Source organism: Lolium perenne, chromosome 6, assembly GCF_019359855.2.
Source record: "Lolium perenne isolate Kyuss_39 chromosome 6, Kyuss_2.0, whole genome shotgun sequence".
Classification (NCBI taxonomy): Eukaryota; Viridiplantae; Streptophyta; class Magnoliopsida; order Poales; family Poaceae; genus Lolium; species Lolium perenne.
In genome coordinates, this window is record NC_067249.2 from 127,584,688 (window position 1) to 127,605,466 (window position 20,779).

Sequence of the window (20,779 nt, forward strand, 5' to 3'; positions counted from 1 at the left end):
ATCCTAAGCTCCAGCATTAACTATCCTCTATGTGTTGCTCATTACAAGTTTATATCCCGAAACATCTTGATTTGCATCCCCTTCACTATAAGTTCAGGAGTATTATTTAGTTCACGGCCAAAATGAAGTAATTGCACTTGGCACATGTTGGTTCACATTCCCTCCTCTTTAGCTTTTGCCATCGTAACTTCTATTTTTGGTTTACATTCCTCGCTCGTAGATGTAGCCATCATAACTTCATCTTGCTCAGTCGTTGTTACAAAATTTATAGCCTGCTACTATGTTGTTCATGCCAATTTTGTACTCCCTGAACATGTTGGTTTGCATGGGACTCGACAGTAGTAAGTCTGCTGTTTCATTCTAACATGCTCTATTATATTGGCTGTTGGTATACGGCATGCACTCTTTGTTTGCTTATTGTGCGCATTACAATGATCTTGTTATAATGACGAAATGATGAGTTCCAAATTCTTTGGCAAACAATATTGTAGTGTCTTTGCCTTTCCATTGTTGCTGTCTTAACTTGTAATGTCTTTGTTTCAGATATAGGTGCTGCATGGACAACTTAAAAGATTGCCTGATCGCTTCATTGTATTGCTAGGTTTAATTACCATTCAATTTCTCTGGGTTCTGTAATATTTTTTCAAAGCCTTGCAGCTGATGTAATATTTAGTTAGTTTTTATAGTTCTTTCGCGCATTTTTTCTTTGGTGCTTGTGGTAAGTGAGGCTATCTGACAGAAATCAATGCTGCGTAAATATTCTCAGTATCTAAATCACGAATTCCCATCCCTTAAACGGCCCAATTAAGCGAAATCACATATGTGCCGGCCCGCAAAATCCTAAAGCGCCTATTATGCCGGCATATAAACAGCAACTAAACGGGCTGGCCCACTTACTTATTGGGCTAGCCCACTTGATTTACGGTGGACCCCACACTCTAATTGGGCCGGCCCACTTGCTTTAAGGTGGACCCCACCAACTACTGGGCCGGCCCACTAACTAGTTGGGCCAGCCCAATTGCTTTTGTGGTGGACCCCACATACTAAATGGGCCGGCCCTTTAAGAGGAAAGTGGGACCCACCTGTGTTTTTGGCCCGACCCACTATCTTGCTAGGCCGGCCCACCTGCTATATGGTGGACCCTGATACGTCTCCGACGTATCGATAATTTCTTATGTTCCATGCCACATTATTGATGTTATCTACATGTTTTATGCACACTTTATGTCATATTCGTGCATTTTCTGGAACTAACCTATTAACAAGATGCCGAAGTGCCGATTCTTTGTCGCTGTTTTTGGTTTCAGAAATCCTAGTAAGGAAATATTCTCGGAATTGGACGAAATCAAAGCCCAGGGGCCTATTTTTCCACGAAGCTTCCGTAAGTCCGAAGGAGAGACGAAGAGGGGCGACGAGGGGGCCACACCCTAGGGCGGCGCGGCCCCCCCTTGGCCGCGCGGCCCTGTGGTGTGGGGCCCCCGTGCCGCCTCTTGACCTGCCCTTCCGCCTATAAAAAGTCTCCGTGACGAAACCCCCAGGACCGAGAACCACGATACGGAAAACCTTCCAGAGACGCCGCCGCCGCCGATCCCATCTCGGGGGATCCAGGAGATCGCCTCCGGCACCCTGCCGGAGAGGGGAATCATCTCCCGGAGGACTCTACGCCGCCATGGTCGCCTCCGGTGTGATGTGTGAGTAGTCTACCCCTGGACTATGGGTCCATAGCAGTAGCTAGATGGTTGTCTTCTCCCCATTGTGCTATCATTGTCGGATCTTGTGAGCTGCCTAACATGATCAAGATCGTCTATCTGTAATTCTATATGTTGCGTTTGTTGGGATCCGATGAATAGAGAATACTTGTTATGTTGATTATCAAAGTTATGCTTATGTGTTGTTTATGATCTTGCATGCTCTCCGTTATTAGTAGATGCTCTGGCCAAGTTGATGCTAGTAACTCCAAGAGGGAGTATTTATGCTCGATAGTGGGTTCATGTCTCCGTGAATCTGGAGGGGTGACAAGAACCTCTAAGGTTATGGATGTGCTGTTGCCACTAGGGATAAAACATTAGTGCTATGTTCAAGGATGTAGTCACTAGTTACATTACGCGCAATACTTAATGCAATTGTCTGTTGTTAGCAACTTAATACTGGAGGGGGTTCGGATGATAACCTGAAGGTGGACTTTTTAGGCATAGATGCAGTTGGATGACGGTCTATGTACTTTGTCGTAATGCCCAATTAAATCTCACTATACTCATCATGATATGTATGTGCATGGTCATGCTCTCTTTATTTGTCAATTGCCCAACTGTAATTTGTTCACCCAACATGCTGTTCGTCTTATGGGAGAGACACCTCTAGTGAACTGTGGACCCCGGTCCAATTCTCTTTACTGAAATACAATCTACTGCAATACTTGTTCTACTGTTTTCTGCAAACAATCATCTTCCACACAATACGGTTAACTCTTTGTTACAGCAAGCCGGTGAGATTGACAACCTCACTGTTTCGTTGGGGCAAAGTATCTTGGTTGTGTTGTGCAGGTTCCACGTTGGCGCCGGAATCACTGGTGTTGCGCCGCACTACATCTCGCCGCCATCAACCTTCAACGTGCTTCTTGACTCCTACTGGTCCGATTAAACCTTGGTTTCTTACTGAGGGAAACTTGCCGCTGTGCGCATCACACCTTCCTCTTGGGGTTCCCAACGGACGTGCCAACCACACGCATCAAGCAAATTTCTGGCGCCGTTGCCGGGGAACTGAAGAAAAGTTACACCACAAAGATTTCTAACTCCCACGTCAACTTTGCGCCAGCAACAAATTTCTGGCGCCGTTGCCGGGGAGATCAAGACACGCTGCAAGGGGAGTCTCCACTTCTCAATCTCTTTACTTTGTTTTTGTCTTGCTTAGTTTTATTTACTACTTTGTTTGCTGCACTAAATCAAAATACAAAAAAAATTAGTTGCTAGTTTTACTTTACTTGCTATCTTGTTTGCTATATCAAAAACACAAAAAAATTAGTTTACTCGCATTTACTTTACTTTATTCGTCATGTTTCCTTTTAATTTTACTACAAAAAACATACCAGTAGGACGTGGGTCTATAGTTGGGAGAAATAATATAGAAGAATTTTTCAATCATGTTAGTACTATTGAAAATTTTGAAGATAGACACTTGGTAGACCTTGCGCCTACTTATGAAATTGCTGCTGCGCATTTAGTTCGCCTGTTGGAAACTAAATTTGTCAATCTTAATCCTATAATCCAACACATGTTTTTCACACTTGGTGATATGGAAGAGGGGGAAAAGAAAGATTTTGTATTAGAAACCCTTCTTAGAGAATTTGGTGATCTAGCAAGAGAAGCTAGAAAGGTGTTTGCTAAATTTAATATGCTTGGTTCTCCCACTAATTTTGTTAGTCTCCTTGAAAAGATGGATATGGATAGAATAAGATACACTAATAATATTGATGATGGAGGGGAGATCAAAGCACCAATACCATGTAAGCTCCTAGCTATGAATGATGCACTAGAAAATAACTATGCTTGGCTTGTTCCTGAAAATTTGTTCGATGAGAGTAGCACGCCTAAGACTAATGAAAAGGGGGATGCTAAAACTTATGTATCCAATATACTATGCCTGGTTGAGAAAAGCCCACACCCCGCTGTAGAAGTACCACCCTTCGATAATACTTGATACACACTTTCTGCGCCTAGCTGAAAGGCGTTAAAGAAAAGCGCTTATGGGAGACAACCCATGTTTTTACCTACAGTACTTTGTTTTTATTTTGTGTCTTGGAAGTTGTTTACTACTGTAGCAACCTCTCCTTATCTTAGTTTTGTGTTTTGTTGTGCCAAGTTAAGCCGTTGATAGAAAAGTAAGTACTAGATTTGGATTACTGCACAGTTCCAGATTTCTTTGCTGTCACGAATCTGGGTCCACCTCCCTGTAGGTAGCTCAGAAAATTATGCCAATTTACGTGCATGATCCTCAGATATGTACGCAACTTTCATTCAATTTGAGCATTTTCATTTGAGCAAGTCTGGTGCCATTTTAAAATTCGTCAATACGAACTGTTCTGTTTTGACAGATTCTGCCTTTTATTTCGCATTGCCTCTTTCGCTATGTTGGATGAATTTCTTTGATCCATTAATGTCCAGTAGCATTATGCAATGTCCAGAAGTGTTAAGAATGATTGTGTCACCTCTGAATATGTCAATTTATAATTTGCACTAACCCTCTAATGAGTTGTTTCGAGTTTGGTGTGGAGGAAGTTTTCAAGGATCAAGAGAGGAGTATGATGCAACATGATCAAGGAGAGTGAAAGCTCTAAGCTTGGGGATGCCCCGGTGGTTCACCCCTGCATATATCAAGAAGACTCAAGCGTCTAAGCTTGGGGATGCCCAAGGCATCCCCTTCTTCATCGACAACATTATCAGGTTCCTCCCATGAAACTATATTTTTATTCCATCACATCTTATGTGCTTTTTCTTGGAGCGTCGGTTTGTTTTTGTTTTTGTTTTGTTTGAATAAAATGGATCCTAGCATTCACTTTATGGGAGAGAGACACGCTCCGCTGTAGCATATGGACAAGTATGTCCTTGGTTTCTACTCATAGTATTCATGGCGAAGTTTGTCCTTCGTTAAATTGTTATATGGTTGGAATTGGAAAATGATACATGTAGTAATTGCTATTAATGTCTTGGGTAATGTGATACTTGGCAATTGTTGTGCTCATGATTAAGCTCTTGCATCATATGCTTTGCACCCATTAATGAAGAAATACATAGAGCATGCTAAAATTTGGTTTGCATATTTGGTTTCTCTAAGGTCTAGATAATTTCTAGTATTGAGTTTGAACAACAAGGAAGACGGTGTAGAGTCTTATAATGTTTTCAATATGTCTTTTATGTGAGTTTTGCTGCACCGGTTCATCCTTGTGTTTGTTTCAAATAAGCCTTGCTAGCCTAAACCTTGTATCGAGAGGGAATACTTCTCATGCATCCAAAATACTTGAGCCAACCACTATGCCATTTGTGTCCACCATACCTACCTATACTACATGGTATTTTCCGCCATTCCAAAGTAAATTGCTTGAGTGCTACCTTTAAAATTCCATCATTCACCTATGCAATATATAGCTCATGGGACAAATAGCTTAAAAACTATTGTGGTATTGAATATGTCATTATGCACTTTATCTCTTATTAAGTTGCTTGTTGTGCGATAACCATGTTTATCGGGGACGCCATCAACTATTCATTGGTTGAATTTCATGTGAGTTGCTATGCATGTTCGTCTTGTCTGAAGCAAGAGAGATCTACCACCATATGGTCAAGCATGCATATGTTAGAGAAGAACATCGGGCCGATAACCGAAGCCATGCTCCATGGTGGAAGTTTCAGTTTTGGACAATAATCCTCAAATCTCAAATGAGAAAATTATTAATTGTTGTTATATGCTTATGCATAAAAGAGGAGTCCATTATCTCGTTGTCCTGTGTTGTCCCGGTATGGATGTCTAAGTTGAAGAATAATCAATAGCGAGAAATCCAATGCGAGCTTTCTCCTTAGACCTTTGTACAAAGCGGCATAGAGGTACCCCTTTGTGACACTTGGTAAAAACAATGCATTGTGATGATCCGGTAGTCCAAGCTAATTAGGACAAGGTGCGGGCACTATTAGTACGCTATGCATGAGGCTTACAACTTATAAGATATAATTTACATGATGCATATGCTTTATTACTACCGTTGACAAAATTGTTTCATGTTTTCAAAATCAAAGCTCTAGCACAAATATAGCAATCGATGCTTTTCCTCTATGGAGGACCATTCTTTTACTTTCAATGTTGAGTCAGTTCACCTATTTCTCTCCACCTCAAGAAGCAAACACTTGTGTGAACTGTGCATTGATTCCTACATACTTGCTTATTGCACTTATTATATTACTCTATGTTGACAATATCCATGAGATATACATGTTACAAGTTGAAAGCAACCGCTGAAACTTAATCTTCTTTTGTGTTGCTTCAATATCTCTACTTTGAATTATTGCTTTATGAGTTAACTCTTATGCAAGACTTATTGATGCTTGTCTTGAAGTGCTATTCATGAAAAGTCTTTGCTATATGATTCACTTGTTTACTCATGTCATATACATTGTTTCGATCGCTGCATTCACTACATATGCTTTACAAATAGTATGATCAAGATTATGATGGCATGTCACTCCAGAAATTATCTGTGTTATCATTTTACCTGCTCGGGACGAGCAGAACTAAGCTTGGGGATGCTGATACGTCTCCGACGTATCGATAATTTCTTATGTTCCATGCCACATTATTGATGTTATCTACATGTTTTATGCACACTTTATGTCATATTCGTGCATTTTCTGGAACTAACCTATTAACAAGATGCCGAAGTGCCGATTCTTGTTCTGCTGTTTTTGGTTTCAGAAATCCTAGTAAGGAAATATTCTCGGAATTGGACGAAATCAAAGCCCAGGGGCCTATTTTTCCACGAAGCTTCCAGAAGTCCGAAGGAGAGACGAAGAGGGGCGACGAGGGGGCCACACCCTAGGGCGGCGCGGCCCCCCCCCCTTGGCCGCGCGGCCCTGTGGTGTGGGGCCCCCGTGCCGCCTCTTGACCTGCCCTTCCGCCTATAAAAAGTCTCCGTGACGAAACCCCCAGTACCGAGAACCACGATACGAAAAACCTTCCAGAGACGCCGCCAACGCCGATCCCATCTCGGGGGATCCAGGAGATCGCCTCCGGCACCCTGCCGGAGAGGGGAATCATCTCCCCGGAGGACTCTACGCCGCCATGGTCGCCTCCGGTGTGATGTGTGAGTAGTCTACCCCTGGACTATGGGTCCATAGCAGTAGCTAGATGGTTGTCTTCTCCCCATTGTGCTATCATTGTCGGATCTTGTGAGCTGCCTAACATGATCAAGATCGTCTATCTGTAATTCTATATGTTGCGTTTGTTGGGATCCGATGAATAGAGAATACTTGTTATGTTGATTATCAAAGTTATGCTTATGTGTTGTTTATGATCTTGCATGCTCTCCGTTATTAGTAGATGCTCTGGCCAAGTTGATGCTAGTAACTCCAAGAGGGAGTATTTATGCTCGATAGTGGGTTCATGTCTCCGTGAATCTGGAGGGGTGACAAGAACCTCTAAGGTTATGGATGTGCTGTTGCCACTAGGGATAAAACATTAGTGCTATGTTCAAGGATGTAGTCACTAGTTACATTACGCGCAATACTTAATGCAATTGTCTGTTGTTAGCAACTTAATACTGGAGGGGGTTCGGATGATAACCTGAAGGTGGACTTTTTAGGCATAGATGCAGTTGGATGACGGTCTATGTACTTTGTCGTAATGCCCAATTAAATCTCACTATACTCATCATGATATGTATGTGCATGGTCATGCTCTCTTTATTTGTCAATTGCCCAACTGTAATTTGTTCACCCAACATGTCGTTTCGTCTTATGGGAGAGACACCTCTAGTGAAGCTGTGGACCCCGGTCCAATTCTCTTTCTTGAAATACAATCCATCGCAATCTTGTTCTCTTGTTTTCTGCAAACAATCATCTTCCACACAATACGGTTAACTCTTTGTTACAGCAAGCCGGTGAGATTGACAACCTCACTGTTTCGTTGGGGCAAAGTATCTTGGTTGTGTTGTGCAGGTTCCACGTTGGCGCCGGAATCACTGGTGTTGCGCCGCACTACATCTCGCCGCCATCAACCTTCAACGTGCTTCTTGACTCCTACTGGTCCGATTAAACCTTGGTTTCTTACTGAGGGAAACTTGCCGCTGTGCGCATCACACCTTCCTCTTGGGGTTCCCAACGGACGTGCCAACCACACGCATCAGACCCTACATACTAAATGGGCCGGCCCTTTAACAGGAAAGTGGGACCCACCTGTGCTTTTGGCCCAGCCCACTATCTTGTTGGGCCGGCCCACTTGCTACATGGTGGACCCCACATACTAAATGGGCCGGCCCTTTAAGATGAAAGTGGGACCCACCTGTGCTTTTGGCCCGGCCCACTAGCGTGTTGGGCCGGCCCACTTGCTATATGGTGGACCCCACATACTAAATAGGCCGGCCCTTTAACAGGAAAGTGGGATCCACCTGTGCTTTTGGCCCGGCCCACTATCTTGTTGGGCCGGCCCACTTGCTATATGGTGGACCCCACATACTAAATGGGCCGACCCTTTAAGAGGAAAGTGGGACCCACCTGTGTTTTTGGCCCGGCCCACTATCTTGCTGGGCCGGCCCACTTGCTATATGGTGGACCCTACATACTAAATGGGCCGGCCCTTTAACAGGAAAGTGGGACCCACCTGTGTTTTTGGCCCGGCCCACTATCTTGTTGGGCCGGCCCACTTGCTATATGGTGGATCCCACGTACTAAATGGGCTGGCCTTTTAACAGGAAAGTGGGACCCACCTGTGCTTTTGGCCCGGCCCACTGGCTTGTTGGGCCAGCCCATTTGATCTAATGTGGACCCCACGTACTAAATGGGCCGGCCCGATAGCAGGAAAGTGGGACCCACGTGCTAATTGGGCCGGCCAAATACCTTCTTGGGCTGGCCCAATTGCTTTAAGGTGGACCCCACTTGGTAAATGGGCCGGCCCGATAACAGGAAAGTGGGTCCCACGTGTCTTGTGGGCCGGCCCTTTTGCCTGTTGACCGGTCAAACGAGTGCATTCGGCCCGGCCCACATGCTTAGTGGGCCGGCCCATTAAAGTTTTGACCAGTCAACCTTAGAGGTTAGGCCCGGCCCACGTAACTAATGGACCAGCCCAGCTATATAGTTGACCGGTCAAACTAAGTCACCGGCCCGGCCCGCAAACTTAATGGGCCGGCCCGCTTAAGACGTGGCAGGCCTCGTGTGGGCCTACCATCTACCACGGGGTTCCAGCTGTTAACGCCGTTAATCGCGATTAACGGCGTACGCACGTGTCGGTTGCATGACGTCAGCAGTCAACGGGCTCCCGGAAACACTTGGGCAACGGTCCGATTTTCCGTGGCGGAAGGGCGCCCAAGCGCGACGGACCGAAAAAATCGTCGTAGGACTTTGCCTGACGCAGTTTCCACAACAGAACCCATATCGTCGGGTTAGGCCCATAGGCGACGAAAAATACCCCTTAGCGGACGATTTTGAGACGTTGTCTATCAGAACTTTTCTTGTAGTGATAATGACCTGTTTCCTTCCGTATTTGCCTATTTCCTACACAACAAAGATTAAAACAAGAACTTATGCAGTTTTACAACTATTAATAGGTTATTCTCAGTAAATATAATAAAATTGCAATATAGTAAGGATTTTAGTATAATAAACTACAAGCTTCATGTATGCATTTTACATGCATCCGTTATCCACACGCTGCAAGAGCCATCCATGCATCGCATGAGCCAGTCGGGTCTCATCACTAGTAGAAAAAAGAAATTCTATCCTAATTGGTAAGGGCCTTTGGTCCCGGTTTTGCAACCCGGACTACGGAATCCGGACTAAAGCCCCCCCCCCCCTCGTCTTGGTTGCGCTGTGAACCGGGACTAAAGGCCCCTCCACGTGGGCTATGTGCGCGCGCCGGGACGAAGGACCTTTAGTTCCGGTTTGTAACACCAACCGGGACTAAAGTCCATGATGGCTATTTTTTATTCAATTTTTTCCACTCCATTTTTCCAAAATTTCTAGTATTTCAGTTATTTGGCTAGTTTAATCTCTAACTACACTTAATCTGAGGTCAAATTGCTCACTTATGGTAAAACTTCCCGCTTGGTTACACATCCTCAGACTGCTCCAGCACTAGCACGCTTAACTTCTTAGTTCCTTCCGTCCCGCTTCCAAGTGCTCCGCGCGCACGTTATTGATACTAGTATCATATCAATCCTATTAACCTGTTCGTCACGATGTCACACTTCTTTATTGTTTGAATTCCAAATAATTATTTTAATAAACAAAAGTAATGATGTAGTAATAATCTTGAATAAATAAATAACAATAATTTGTTTAATTTTTTTTGCAAAACCTAAAACCCGAAATTTTCATACTTCCCTTAGGCAGTTTGAGAATCTAAAAATTGGTTAACCGGGTAAAGGCAAACCACGTGGGGGGTGGGGATGGGTGGGGGGGGGGGGGGGGGGTTGGGGTGGAGCCAAAAGGTTTTCGCATCAGAGGCATCCCGCCGCAACCACTTTAGTCCCGGTTGGTGTCTCCAACCGGGACGAAAGGTCCCGTTACAAACCGGAGACCAATACTTTTTGGCGTCCTAGCCGTTCGAACTGAGACTAATGCTTATATTAGTCCCGGATCCAAACACGACCGAGAGTAATGCTCCGGATAGCTTCGAACGAAAGGCCTTTTTTCTACTAGTGCATGGACACCATCAGTGCGTCGCAAGAGCCCGACGATGAGTGTGCCTTCCTAGAGGCTAACGAACCGTTGCCACCACATGATCCTAAGGATCTAGGGGACACGCCGGTCCTCATGGCCACCATCCGCGCGTCTATGGCTGAGGCCAACGTCGTTGTCATCGGCAACTAGGCTTAGGGTTGGGTTCATTTTAATTTAGTTTGAATTTAGGTCAACTATTTTGAAATCCCGTTGTAAAATTTAAATGAAATTTGAGCTACGCCATTAAATTTGAGTGTTCGAAAAAAGGATGGTAGGTGCTCGGGCAACCAACCATTGGTCCGGACATGTTTCTGAACGGCACCCCAAATCGTACATAATTTGAAGTGGTATATACTCTTTTTTTTTATAAAGGGCGCTTTATTACTCGAAGTTTTTCAAGCATTACCCCCAGCCTCTGCATAACTAAGATGCACACAGCTGTTCAAGAATCCAGTATCCAACAAAAAGGGGTAAACAAAAAAAATGAAAGGAAATAAGCCAACTAGTCCGCAGCTCCATTGGCTTCTATCCTACGGCTATGCAGCCACCCATGTTGGGAAATAAACTCCTTGGCTGTATTCTCCAACCATACAGATACCTCCATAAATAGGTCTCGGTCCTCCAGCCCAGAAGTGCGAGTACCCGGTTTCCAAATAACATGGGAGATCGCCTTTGAACCTACATACCTTTTCCGCAGTAGTTGTTGCCATACACCATCCTCCATTAACAACCTGGCCAACCATTTTCCTAGCAAGACCTTTTTTTTAACTTCAAGATCATGAACACCAAGTCCACCTTGATCTTTTGGACGGCATACAACACTCCATTTTGTCAACCGGTATTTTTTATTCTCACTATCCCCTTGGCAAAAGAATCTTGATCGGAAATAATCCAATCTATGAAAGACACCGGACAACTGGAAGAAAGAAATCATATACATTACCATATTTGTGAGCACTGAATTTATGAGAACTAATCTCTCCCCCCCCCAAGGGATAGTAACTTTTCTTTCCAACAACTAAGACGTTTCTGAAGTCGTTCTTCAACTATTTTCCATTCAGCTAGCGTTAGTCTCCGATAATGAATCGGAATGCCAGGATAGCTAATTGGAAAACAACGAAGCCCACATCCGAATAACTCAGCATAAAGGTTGGCGTCGTCTCTAGCATCGAAAAAACAAAACAATTCACTTTTATGGAATTTAATCTTAAGACCTGACAACTGCTCGAATGCTGAAAGAATTAACTTCAGATTACGTGCCTTTGCCAAATCATGATCCATAAATAGAATTGTATCATCGGCATACTGAAGGATGGACAAGCCCCCATCAACCAAATGGGGAACCATACCGTCAATTTGGCCAACCATCTTAGCGCGCTCTATTATAATTGCAAGCATATCCGTCACAATGTTAAAAAGCATTTGGGGATAGGGGATCACCTTGCCTCAACCATTTTTTGTCTGGAAGTATTTACCATTTTCATCATTGACTTTGATGGCAACACTACCACCAAAAACAAAGTTATTAATTAGAGCGCGTCACTCATCAAAAAAATCTTTCATCCTGAGTGTTTGTTGAAGAAAAGATATTTAACTTTATCATAGGCTTTTTTAAAGTCTATTTTGAGTATGACCCCATTCAACTTTTTGCCATGCTTCTCATGGATTGTTTCATGCAAAGTGACAACCCCATCTAGGATGTATCTACCTTGCATGAAAGCCATTTGAGATGGGCGCACCACTTGATATGCCACTGAATTAAGTCTAATAGTAGCTACTTTTGTGAAAAAATTGAAACACACATTTAGAAGACATATCGGTCTGTATTGCTGAATCCGTTCCACATCGATTACTTTTGGTAAAAGAATGATTTCACCGAAATTGATACATAACAGATCCAGCTGCCCCACATGGAGTTCAACAAACAGGTTCAGCAAGTCAGCCTTAACTATATCCCAGAAGGTCTGATAAAATTCAGTCGAGAAACCATCCGGTCCTGGTGTCTTATTGTGTTCCATTAGAAAAACCGCTTTCTTTATCTCCTCCTCAGAATAAGGGGCAGTTAGAATAGCATTTTCTTCTGGAGCCACTTGGGGAATATCATCAGTCCTGGATTCATCCATGGATACATTCGATTCCTCAAGATTGCCAAACAGACCTTTATAATAAGATGTAATATAGGATTTGAGCTGCTCCCGACCTACGATAAGGCCCTCTTCCTAAACTAGAGAATGAATGAGTTTCTTTCTATGTCAACCATTGGCGACACTATGAAAGTATCTCGTATTCGAATCTCCTTCCAACAAGAACTAGGCCTTAGATCTGTGGTACCATTTGAGTTCCTCCTCCCGAAGCAAACCGGCTAACTTTGCATTATTGACTTTTAAGTTCAATCTCCTACGTAGTTAGCAGTCGTACCTCAGCCGATTGCCTCTAATTCATCAATATATGATGATAGGCTAAGTTTCTCTTATTTAAGCTGAGTCATGTGCCTAGCCCACCCTCTAAGGTATCTACACATCGAACGTAGTTTGTTGTTCCACCTTTGTATTGGGGTGTTCCAAGCAACCGACTTGTCCCATATGAATTTAACCATGTCCGAGAAGCCATCCCGATTTAGCCATCCAAGTTTAAATTTAAACGTACGTCTACGTTGCGGTAATGGCATCCCAATAGTTAATAAAATTGGAGCATGATCTGACAAAACTTCAATCCGAGGAAGAACACGTACCGAGACTAGAGGGAACTTAAATTTCCAATCTGAGTCCATCAGTACGCAATCCAACTTCTCGTACGTAGGCTCAGAGAGACTGTTTGCCCAAGTAAACTCTCTCCCAGCCATTGTAACCTCTCTCAAATCAATGACATCATTGAATAAAAAAAGGCCAATGTGTGTCAAATATGCCTCTACTCTTCTCCTAGGGGTATCTAAGCAAGTTAAAATCCCCTCCTATAATGATCGGATGCAAATTGTTCTTTGCTCGATTTACCAACTCAGGAAGAAAAGCAGGTTTATCAACATCCTGAGCAGCCCCATAGATAGAAACCAAACTCCATATGAAGTTATCAGACTTATTCCGAATGTGAAGTTTGATATGCAAATCACCTCCGGAATTATCTAAAATCTCCATAGTCGAAGTTCAGATCCCAACTAATAAGCCACCAGAACACCCCCGAGGCGGGCGGGATATCCAAGTAAAGTCCTCCCCGCCTGAAAGGTGATTTAGAAAACTTGTTGAATAATTCTGTTTGCCCGTCTCGGAGATAGCAACAAAATCTAAAGCATGTTCCCTAATACTTTTGACAATATGTAAGTGTTTAGCCAAGTCTTTCAGACCTCTGCGATTCTTAAACATGCCATTCATTTGGAAACAATGGGAGATTTAGTTACCTTGGCCTTTTTATTAGGCTAAGCATTTCGTTTAATAGAGAAAAGTCTAGTATATACTCTTAACGTATTATTACAGAGGATGCGATGGAGATGCTCTAAGCAGTAGATAAGATGCACAAGCTCACTTGGATGAACACCGAGTAGTCCTGCTGCACCAATGATCGATTAACTGATCACTGATAGAGACACCTCTGATTTTTCTAGATGAGGGTAGTTGTAAAATCCAGGAGGATGTTTACTCACTTTGATGCATTTTATTTAGTTCAGCTAGTACTATCTCCGTTTTGAAATATAAGTTTTTTTAGGAAGCTAAATTAGTTTTTTACAAGCCTTACATGTAGAAACCGGAAGTAATATGTTTCAGCATTTTTTTATAATTTAATTATAGAGGCTGATGTTAGCAGGCGTGCATGCAGCTGGTCACAGTTACACACAAATGCATGACACAAGAAACAAACCAACAATCCTAGGTGCTGCTACCTGACTGAGCTACCAGGATAGCTACAGGCCTGCAACAGCCTTGTAGACAGAGAGAAGGTAGAGGTGGAGAGAAAGCTGAAGTAGCTTTGTCACATGCAATCCACTTTTGGACACCACAAAATCCAGTTTGAACCAGAGAAACCTCTCTCTCTCATCTCAGCACACACACAAAAAAAATCGCAAATAGTAGTACTAACAACAAATCAGCCCTCCTCAACAAGAAAAGCACAAGCCCAAACATCAAAACAATCCATCCAAACTTGATCATACTATAAAGCAGCTAGCAGCATGGAAGGACCAGACACCCCACTACATATGGCCCCCTCTTACCTTATGATCTACTCTGTCTCCCTTGCACCTAGCTAATCAACAAGGCAATTTCACACACCAAGAAACTAGTCTGTGAGCGTGGGTACACAGAAGCCTAGCCAGGAACTAGTAAGATCAATAATTCTTTGAGATGAGAGCTGGGGGTTGCACGGTGCAGCAGACGCTGACGGCGGATGCGGCAGTAATGGTGAAGCAGGCGGTGAGCCTGGCTCGGCGCCGCGGGAATGGGCAAGTGACGCCGCTGCACGTGGCGAGCGCGATGCTACAGGCGCCGCCGCCGTCGGGGCTCCTCCGCGCGGCGTGTCTCCGGTCGCACTCGCACCCGCTGCAGTGCAAGGCCCTCGAGCTCTGCTTCAACGTGGCCCTCAACCGCCTTCCAGCCTCCGCCGGGGCCTCGCCGCTTTTCGGCCACCAGCACCACGGTCAGGGCTACTACCCGCCGTCCCTCTCCAATGCGCTCGTCGCCGCATTCAAGCGCGCGCAGGCGCACCAGCGGCGGGGCTCCGTTGAGACCCAGCAGCAGCAGCCGGTGCTCGCCGTCAAGATCGAGCTCGAGCAGCTCGTCATCTCCATCCTCGACGACCCCAGCGTCAGCCGCGTCATGCGCGAGGCCGGCTTCTCCAGCCCTCATGTCAAGGCCAACGTCGAGCAGGCCGTCTCGTCCATGGAAGGGAACAATCCTTGCACCATCGCCCCTGCCGCTGATGCGCATGGCCGAAACCCTAAACCTAGCGCAGCTGCTAGCAGCTTACCAATGCCACCACATCAAGAAGCCAAAGCTCGAAAGCTGCCTCTTGATCAAGTGCGAGAGGAGGACGTCGCGGCCATCCTCGACTGCCTTGCCACCCAGAGCAAGAGGCGGGTCATGGTCGTCGCGGAGTCCGCGTCCGCGGCCGAGGCAGCGGCACGAACTGCCGTGGACAAGATCAAACGCGGCGAAGCGAGGCAGGAAGCCATGCGGGGCGCGCAGGTAGTCAGCCTCAAGATGTCCATGTTCCGGGACTTGCCGAGGGTCGAGGCGGAGCGGCGGCTCGCCGAGCTGCAGTGCGTCGTCAAGGCGGCAGGCGGTGCTGTCGTTCTAGTCGTGGAGGATCTCATGTGGGCAGCCGAGTTCTGGGTCGGGCGCATGGAGGCGGGGAGGAGGTTGGCGTCAGGCTGCTACTACTACTGCGGCGTGGAGCACGCCGTGGCCGAGGTGCGCGCCCTAGCGTGCCACGGCGACGGCGTCCGATTGGTCGGCTACGGGACGTACCAGGCCTACATGAGGTGCAGAACCGGGCACCCGTCGCTCGAGGGTCTCTGGGGGATCCACACGCTCGCCGTCCCCGCCGGCAGTCTCGCGCTCAGCCTCAACTGCGTCGACGTCGACAGGTAAAAATCAATAATGTATGCTTGTGCTTGGACGCCCATATAATTGAGGCAATACTGTTTTGTTCATAGCTGATACGTATTCACACTAGTTAGGCCATTTCCTCATTACTACATGATTTACACAGAGAAGCTACACGCGTATATAGACCACCACATATCTTAACGTTCTCTCTTCAGTTTGCGTCATTGTTTCCTACACGTAGGTAGGTTTGCAAAGCGGACATCCCGCAAACCCGCATATATATATATCAAAAATCAAACTTGTGTTAACTTCAAGTATAAATTGTACACGTACATTTAGTTTGTAATGTTGCCTGCTTAATAGCAGAATCACAGATTTTCGTTATCATTTAATTCTCAGAACATTTTTTTCGGCTGCAACTCTATTTGCAATTGAAAAAATCTCATTTGCAATTATATGACTTGGTTGAGCACTAAGTTAGATATATAATTAACTTTCAATGAACCTCTTTCAGTGAAAGGTTTCTCTACTTTCCCATTTGCAATTATATAACAGGAGGGAGACATAAGTGTAATCAAAATTAGCCGCGATGCTAATAGGGTTAGTCATGATGAGCTGGCTAAGATAGGTAGGGTTGATCAGAGAGCTGCGATTTGGTTTGTGGATTTACCACTGGTGGTTTCCCAAGCCATTGAACTTGATTGTAATCCTCCTATCATTTAATAGATCTCTCTTTCCCTGCAAAAAAAAAAAAAAAACTTGACTGAGTACTAAGTAAATTATGAGCTAGCCGAGAATTAACAAATCCTTTATCATGTGCGATCCGAAAAATGCGTAGCTCCATGCAAGTATATGGCTAGTTCCAAATTGCAACAGAATAATTAGGCCTGTGCGGTTCTGGCATGCATGCATGACAGATATTGGGTACGTTGTGGCGGATGAATCTTATTACAGTACGATTTTCATGTCTTGCAGTGAAGTCGCGCTCAATCATCGCCGGTCGATGAAAGCCGAGTGCGACGTAAGTGGAAACGGATCGACGTTGCCTGCTTGCCTGTCGCTTTTGGACGGAGGTGGTTCTGGTCAGCTGACGGCTGCCTCCACCTGCTGCGCCGATCGCACCGCCACAGAGGCCGGCCCCGTGAAAGAACTTCACCGGTCCATCGTGCCATCGTCGTCGAGCATCCCTCCCTGGCTCCAGCATTGCCGTGATCAGGTAAATATACCACGAGACATGCGCAGCATCTGTCAATCTGTCATTGAATAACTGAACCGCGCATGAGAAGAATTTAGTGCTTGATTTTATGGCTGTGATAATTATCTACTAGGGTTTAATTGTTGCACTGGATACTTGGCACAGGAGCCTTCTCATTTCAAGAATTGGAGCTCGACATGCGGCGGCTCGCCGTCCATCAGGACGACGCTGAACAAGAACTTCTCGACGGTGCTGTCGCCTTCCTCCTCTGTCTCCTCCCACGAGCAGTACTACCGCCAGCAGCTGTACCAGCCATGGCTTGTCGCCGAGGCGCACGGGCCCAAGCACCCAGGGCGAGCCCAGTACGGCGGCTATGCAGCCGATGGCGTCAGGCTTCTGAGCGCTGCGGCCAAGTCCCGCGACTCGAGCGCCTCCAACAGCTCGGTGGAGGTGGAGTGCCGCTCCAGGTTCAAGGAGCTCAGTGCCGAGAACCTCAAGGTACTCTGCGCTGCGCTGGAGAAGGAGGTGCCGTTGCAGAAGGATATCGTGCCCGAGATCGCCAGCACCGTCCTCCGGTGCCGCTCGGGCACGGCGAAAAGACGCAACGTCGATGGCAGGGGCGCGAAGGAGGAGACGTGGATGCTCTTCCTCGGAGGCGATACGGACGGCAAAGCAAGGGTGGCCAGGGAGCTCGCGAGCCTCGTCTTCGGCTCGCGTAGGAGTTTTATCTTCATCGACGTCAACACGTTGTCGCCGGCACGGTCGGATTCCACCGAGCAGCACCGGGCGGCCAAGCGTCCACGGTCGGCGGCAAGCCGGGGTTACCTCGACAGGCTCTTCGAGGCCGTGCGCGACAATCCGCACCGCGTCATCTTGATGGATGGCGTCGACCAAGTCGACCGGCGATGCCAGATGGGCATCAAAGAGGCTGTCGAGAGCGGCGTCGTGCGGAGCCACGTCGGCGACGAGGTCTCCCTCGGTGACGCCATCGTCGTTCTCAGCTGCGAGAGCTTCGGCTCGAGGTCAAGGGCTTGCTCCCCGCCGCCGACGAATAATGCGATGCGCCAAGAGGATAGCACGTCTGGTCATCGTCAAAACGAAGCCGCCGCCACGCCGTCGACGGGGCCTTGCTTTGATCTTAATATGAGCGTGGATGACGTCGACAAGTTTGAGGAGCAGGAGTGCTGCTTCGGTGATGCTGGCCTGCTCAAGGCAGTGGACAGGGCATTGTTCTTCAGACCACCGGCGAACTTGTGAACTTATGATCTCGGTCAATCGTGTCGGATAATCTGCCCGTGAAGCGTGAACTCGAAATTAATCGATATAGTTAAACTTAATCTGCCCCCTGTTGTTTGCCTCTATAGAGTTTTACTCGTATTGTTCGTTTTTTATGTTTATTTCATTTTGCATGGGGACACAAGAAATTCAGAAGATCTGTAAGTTTGGTGAGTATGCAGGGAAAAAATACATGTAAATATCCATTTGTGTTCTAAATGTGATCTTTCATTTCTTTGCCAAAGTTGGGACAAGATGTTTAACTTCCTTGCTCTCGAAGTGATATCTCGGCGTAGGTCGTGTGATGGCGGAGAAGTGCAGTGTGGAGGCATTGTCTCGCGCCATGAAGGCGTCAACGGTAGGTCTAGCAGGGGCTATGCAGATCCGGGCCTTGAAAATGGACCAACGGTTGTTGGCGTAGACGGCTTCTGTAGCATGTGCATGAGGTGCTCTTTAAGAATCTACTAGACTGGATAAGCGCTTCCGGTTTCCATAGAGGGTGTATTGTGGTATGCGACATTCCCTGTTCCTAGTTGATGGGAGTTTTTTCATCATTTTACAAAGAATAAGGCCCTGCTGACATGATCTTCACTCGTTGCCGGGTGTGTATGTGTTGCGTGGTGGCTTCGAGTTTTTTGATGTATGTTTTTCATCAGACTTTGTTGAATTTATCAATGAAAGAAGCCGCATGCATCTTTAATTTCGATGCAGAGGCTGGGGATACTCCCTCCATTTCGAAAAAGATGGTTTTTTTTATGGTTGTTACATTTTGGAGGGGTCATCATTTTGCACAACACTATCATGATCTTCACATTAAAAAATAGATGGAGTAATTTCCAAAATTGATTCAAAGGTCCATGACAAAGTTAGGTGCCCGTTACTACAACAACCTCATTGCATGAAAGGTTTCTCTACTATGTAGTTGATGGAAACTTTTATGTAAATGGGAAGCATCACAATTAATGTTAATGATATTATAGGTCCTTACTTTCAATTTTAAAGAAAGGTGTTGAACAAACAGGTCCTCTACCCCTTGATTTGTTTTCAATACCATGGCAGATATATTTGCAATTTTAATTCATAGAATATATAAAGATCGTGTATATGATTAATGGTGTTGTAACCCATGCTATCATTATGGAAGCGCTTTGCGCAGAGTTTGATGATTATTTCTTCTTGCCGGCGTCTGATACTCGGGGTGGGATTCTTGTGGCTTGGATTAGCCGGGTGGTGCAGCTCGACAGCACCCACTATGGCAATAACAGTGTCACAGCCAAGGTCTCCCCGGTGGGCGGTGGCACTGGGTGGTGGTTGACCTGTGTTTACGGCCCACAGGCTGAGGCTGACAAGGTCGCCTTTCTGGCTGAGTTGCGGGATGTCCGCGGAAGTCACCCCGGACCTTGGGCTCTCTGCGGAGACTTCAACCTGATTTACTGCGACGAGGACAAGAACAACGGTAACCTCAACCGCAAGATGATGGGAAGATTCAGGAGCTTCTTGAATGGTTGCGAGCTCAAAGAGATCTACCTACACGGGCGGCGTTACACCTGGTCCAACGAGAGGGAGACTCCTACCCTCGTCCGGCTTGATCGGGTGTTCGTCACGGTTGACTGGGAGGAGCTCCATTCCAGCTGCATGTTGCGCTGTCTGGCAACGGTGGTGGCTGATCACTGCCCGCTCCTTCTAGATTGCACCACTAAGTCCACAGGGCGTAAGCGCTTTCAGTTTGAGCGCTTCTGGTTGAAGCTCGACGGGTTCGACGAGGCTGTGCGAAATGCCTGGGATGTTATCGAAGGGGACCCAGACCCCTTTCGGCGACTCACCGCCAAGCTAAAGCGCACGGCACGCTGCCTGCTGAGCTAGAGCGATAAGAAGGTGGGGTGTGTCAAACTGCAGCTGATGATAGCGCGGGAGGTTGTGATGAGGCTTGACGTTGCCATGGAATCACGACGCTTGTCTCCGGATGAACGTCGACTCAGGGCCCACCTCAAACATGCCTACCTGGGCCTAGCGTCCCTTGAGCGCACTATGGCTCGGCAACGGGCTAAGATTGCCTGGCTCAAGGAGGGGGACGCAAACACGGCCTTCTTCCACCAACATGTTGCGTACAGGCGCCAGAAGAATGTGATACACAGCCTGCAGGTTGATGGCGCGGTCATCTCCGACCATGCAGCCATGGCCGAAGCGGCTTTCTCACATTTTGAGGGCATGCTGGGCACCTCGGTTGACAGGTTGTACTCGCTGGACTTAGATTTCCTGGAATCTCACCCAGAAGACCTATTCGAGCTCGAGGTTGCATTCACCGAGGACGAGGTTTGGGAGGTGGTTCGGCGACTGCCGGCGGGCAAGGCGCCAGG

At 46.3% G+C, this 20,779-nt stretch overlaps 2 protein-coding genes across 2 annotated transcripts; both read left to right on the top strand.

Annotated features, from left to right (window-relative positions):
• The first annotated feature begins 14,565 nt into the window (after positions 1-14,565).
• On the top strand, positions 14,566-18,536 carry LOC127334588 (protein SMAX1-LIKE 3). Its single transcript, XM_051361080.2, has 3 exons — positions 14,566-15,990; positions 16,928-17,168; positions 17,313-18,536. Exons 1-3 carry the CDS (start codon positions 14,750-14,752, stop codon positions 18,402-18,404), a joined length of 2,574 nt encoding a protein of 857 aa, XP_051217040.1. The 5' UTR covers positions 14,566-14,749; the 3' UTR covers positions 18,405-18,536.
• A 1,023-nt stretch (positions 18,537-19,559) lies between these two features.
• LOC139832495 (uncharacterized) lies at positions 19,560-20,285 on the top strand. Its single transcript, XM_071822269.1, has one exon. It carries the CDS (start codon positions 19,560-19,562, stop codon positions 20,283-20,285), a length of 726 nt encoding a protein of 241 aa, XP_071678370.1.
• The last annotated feature ends 494 nt before the right edge of the window (positions 20,286-20,779 follow it).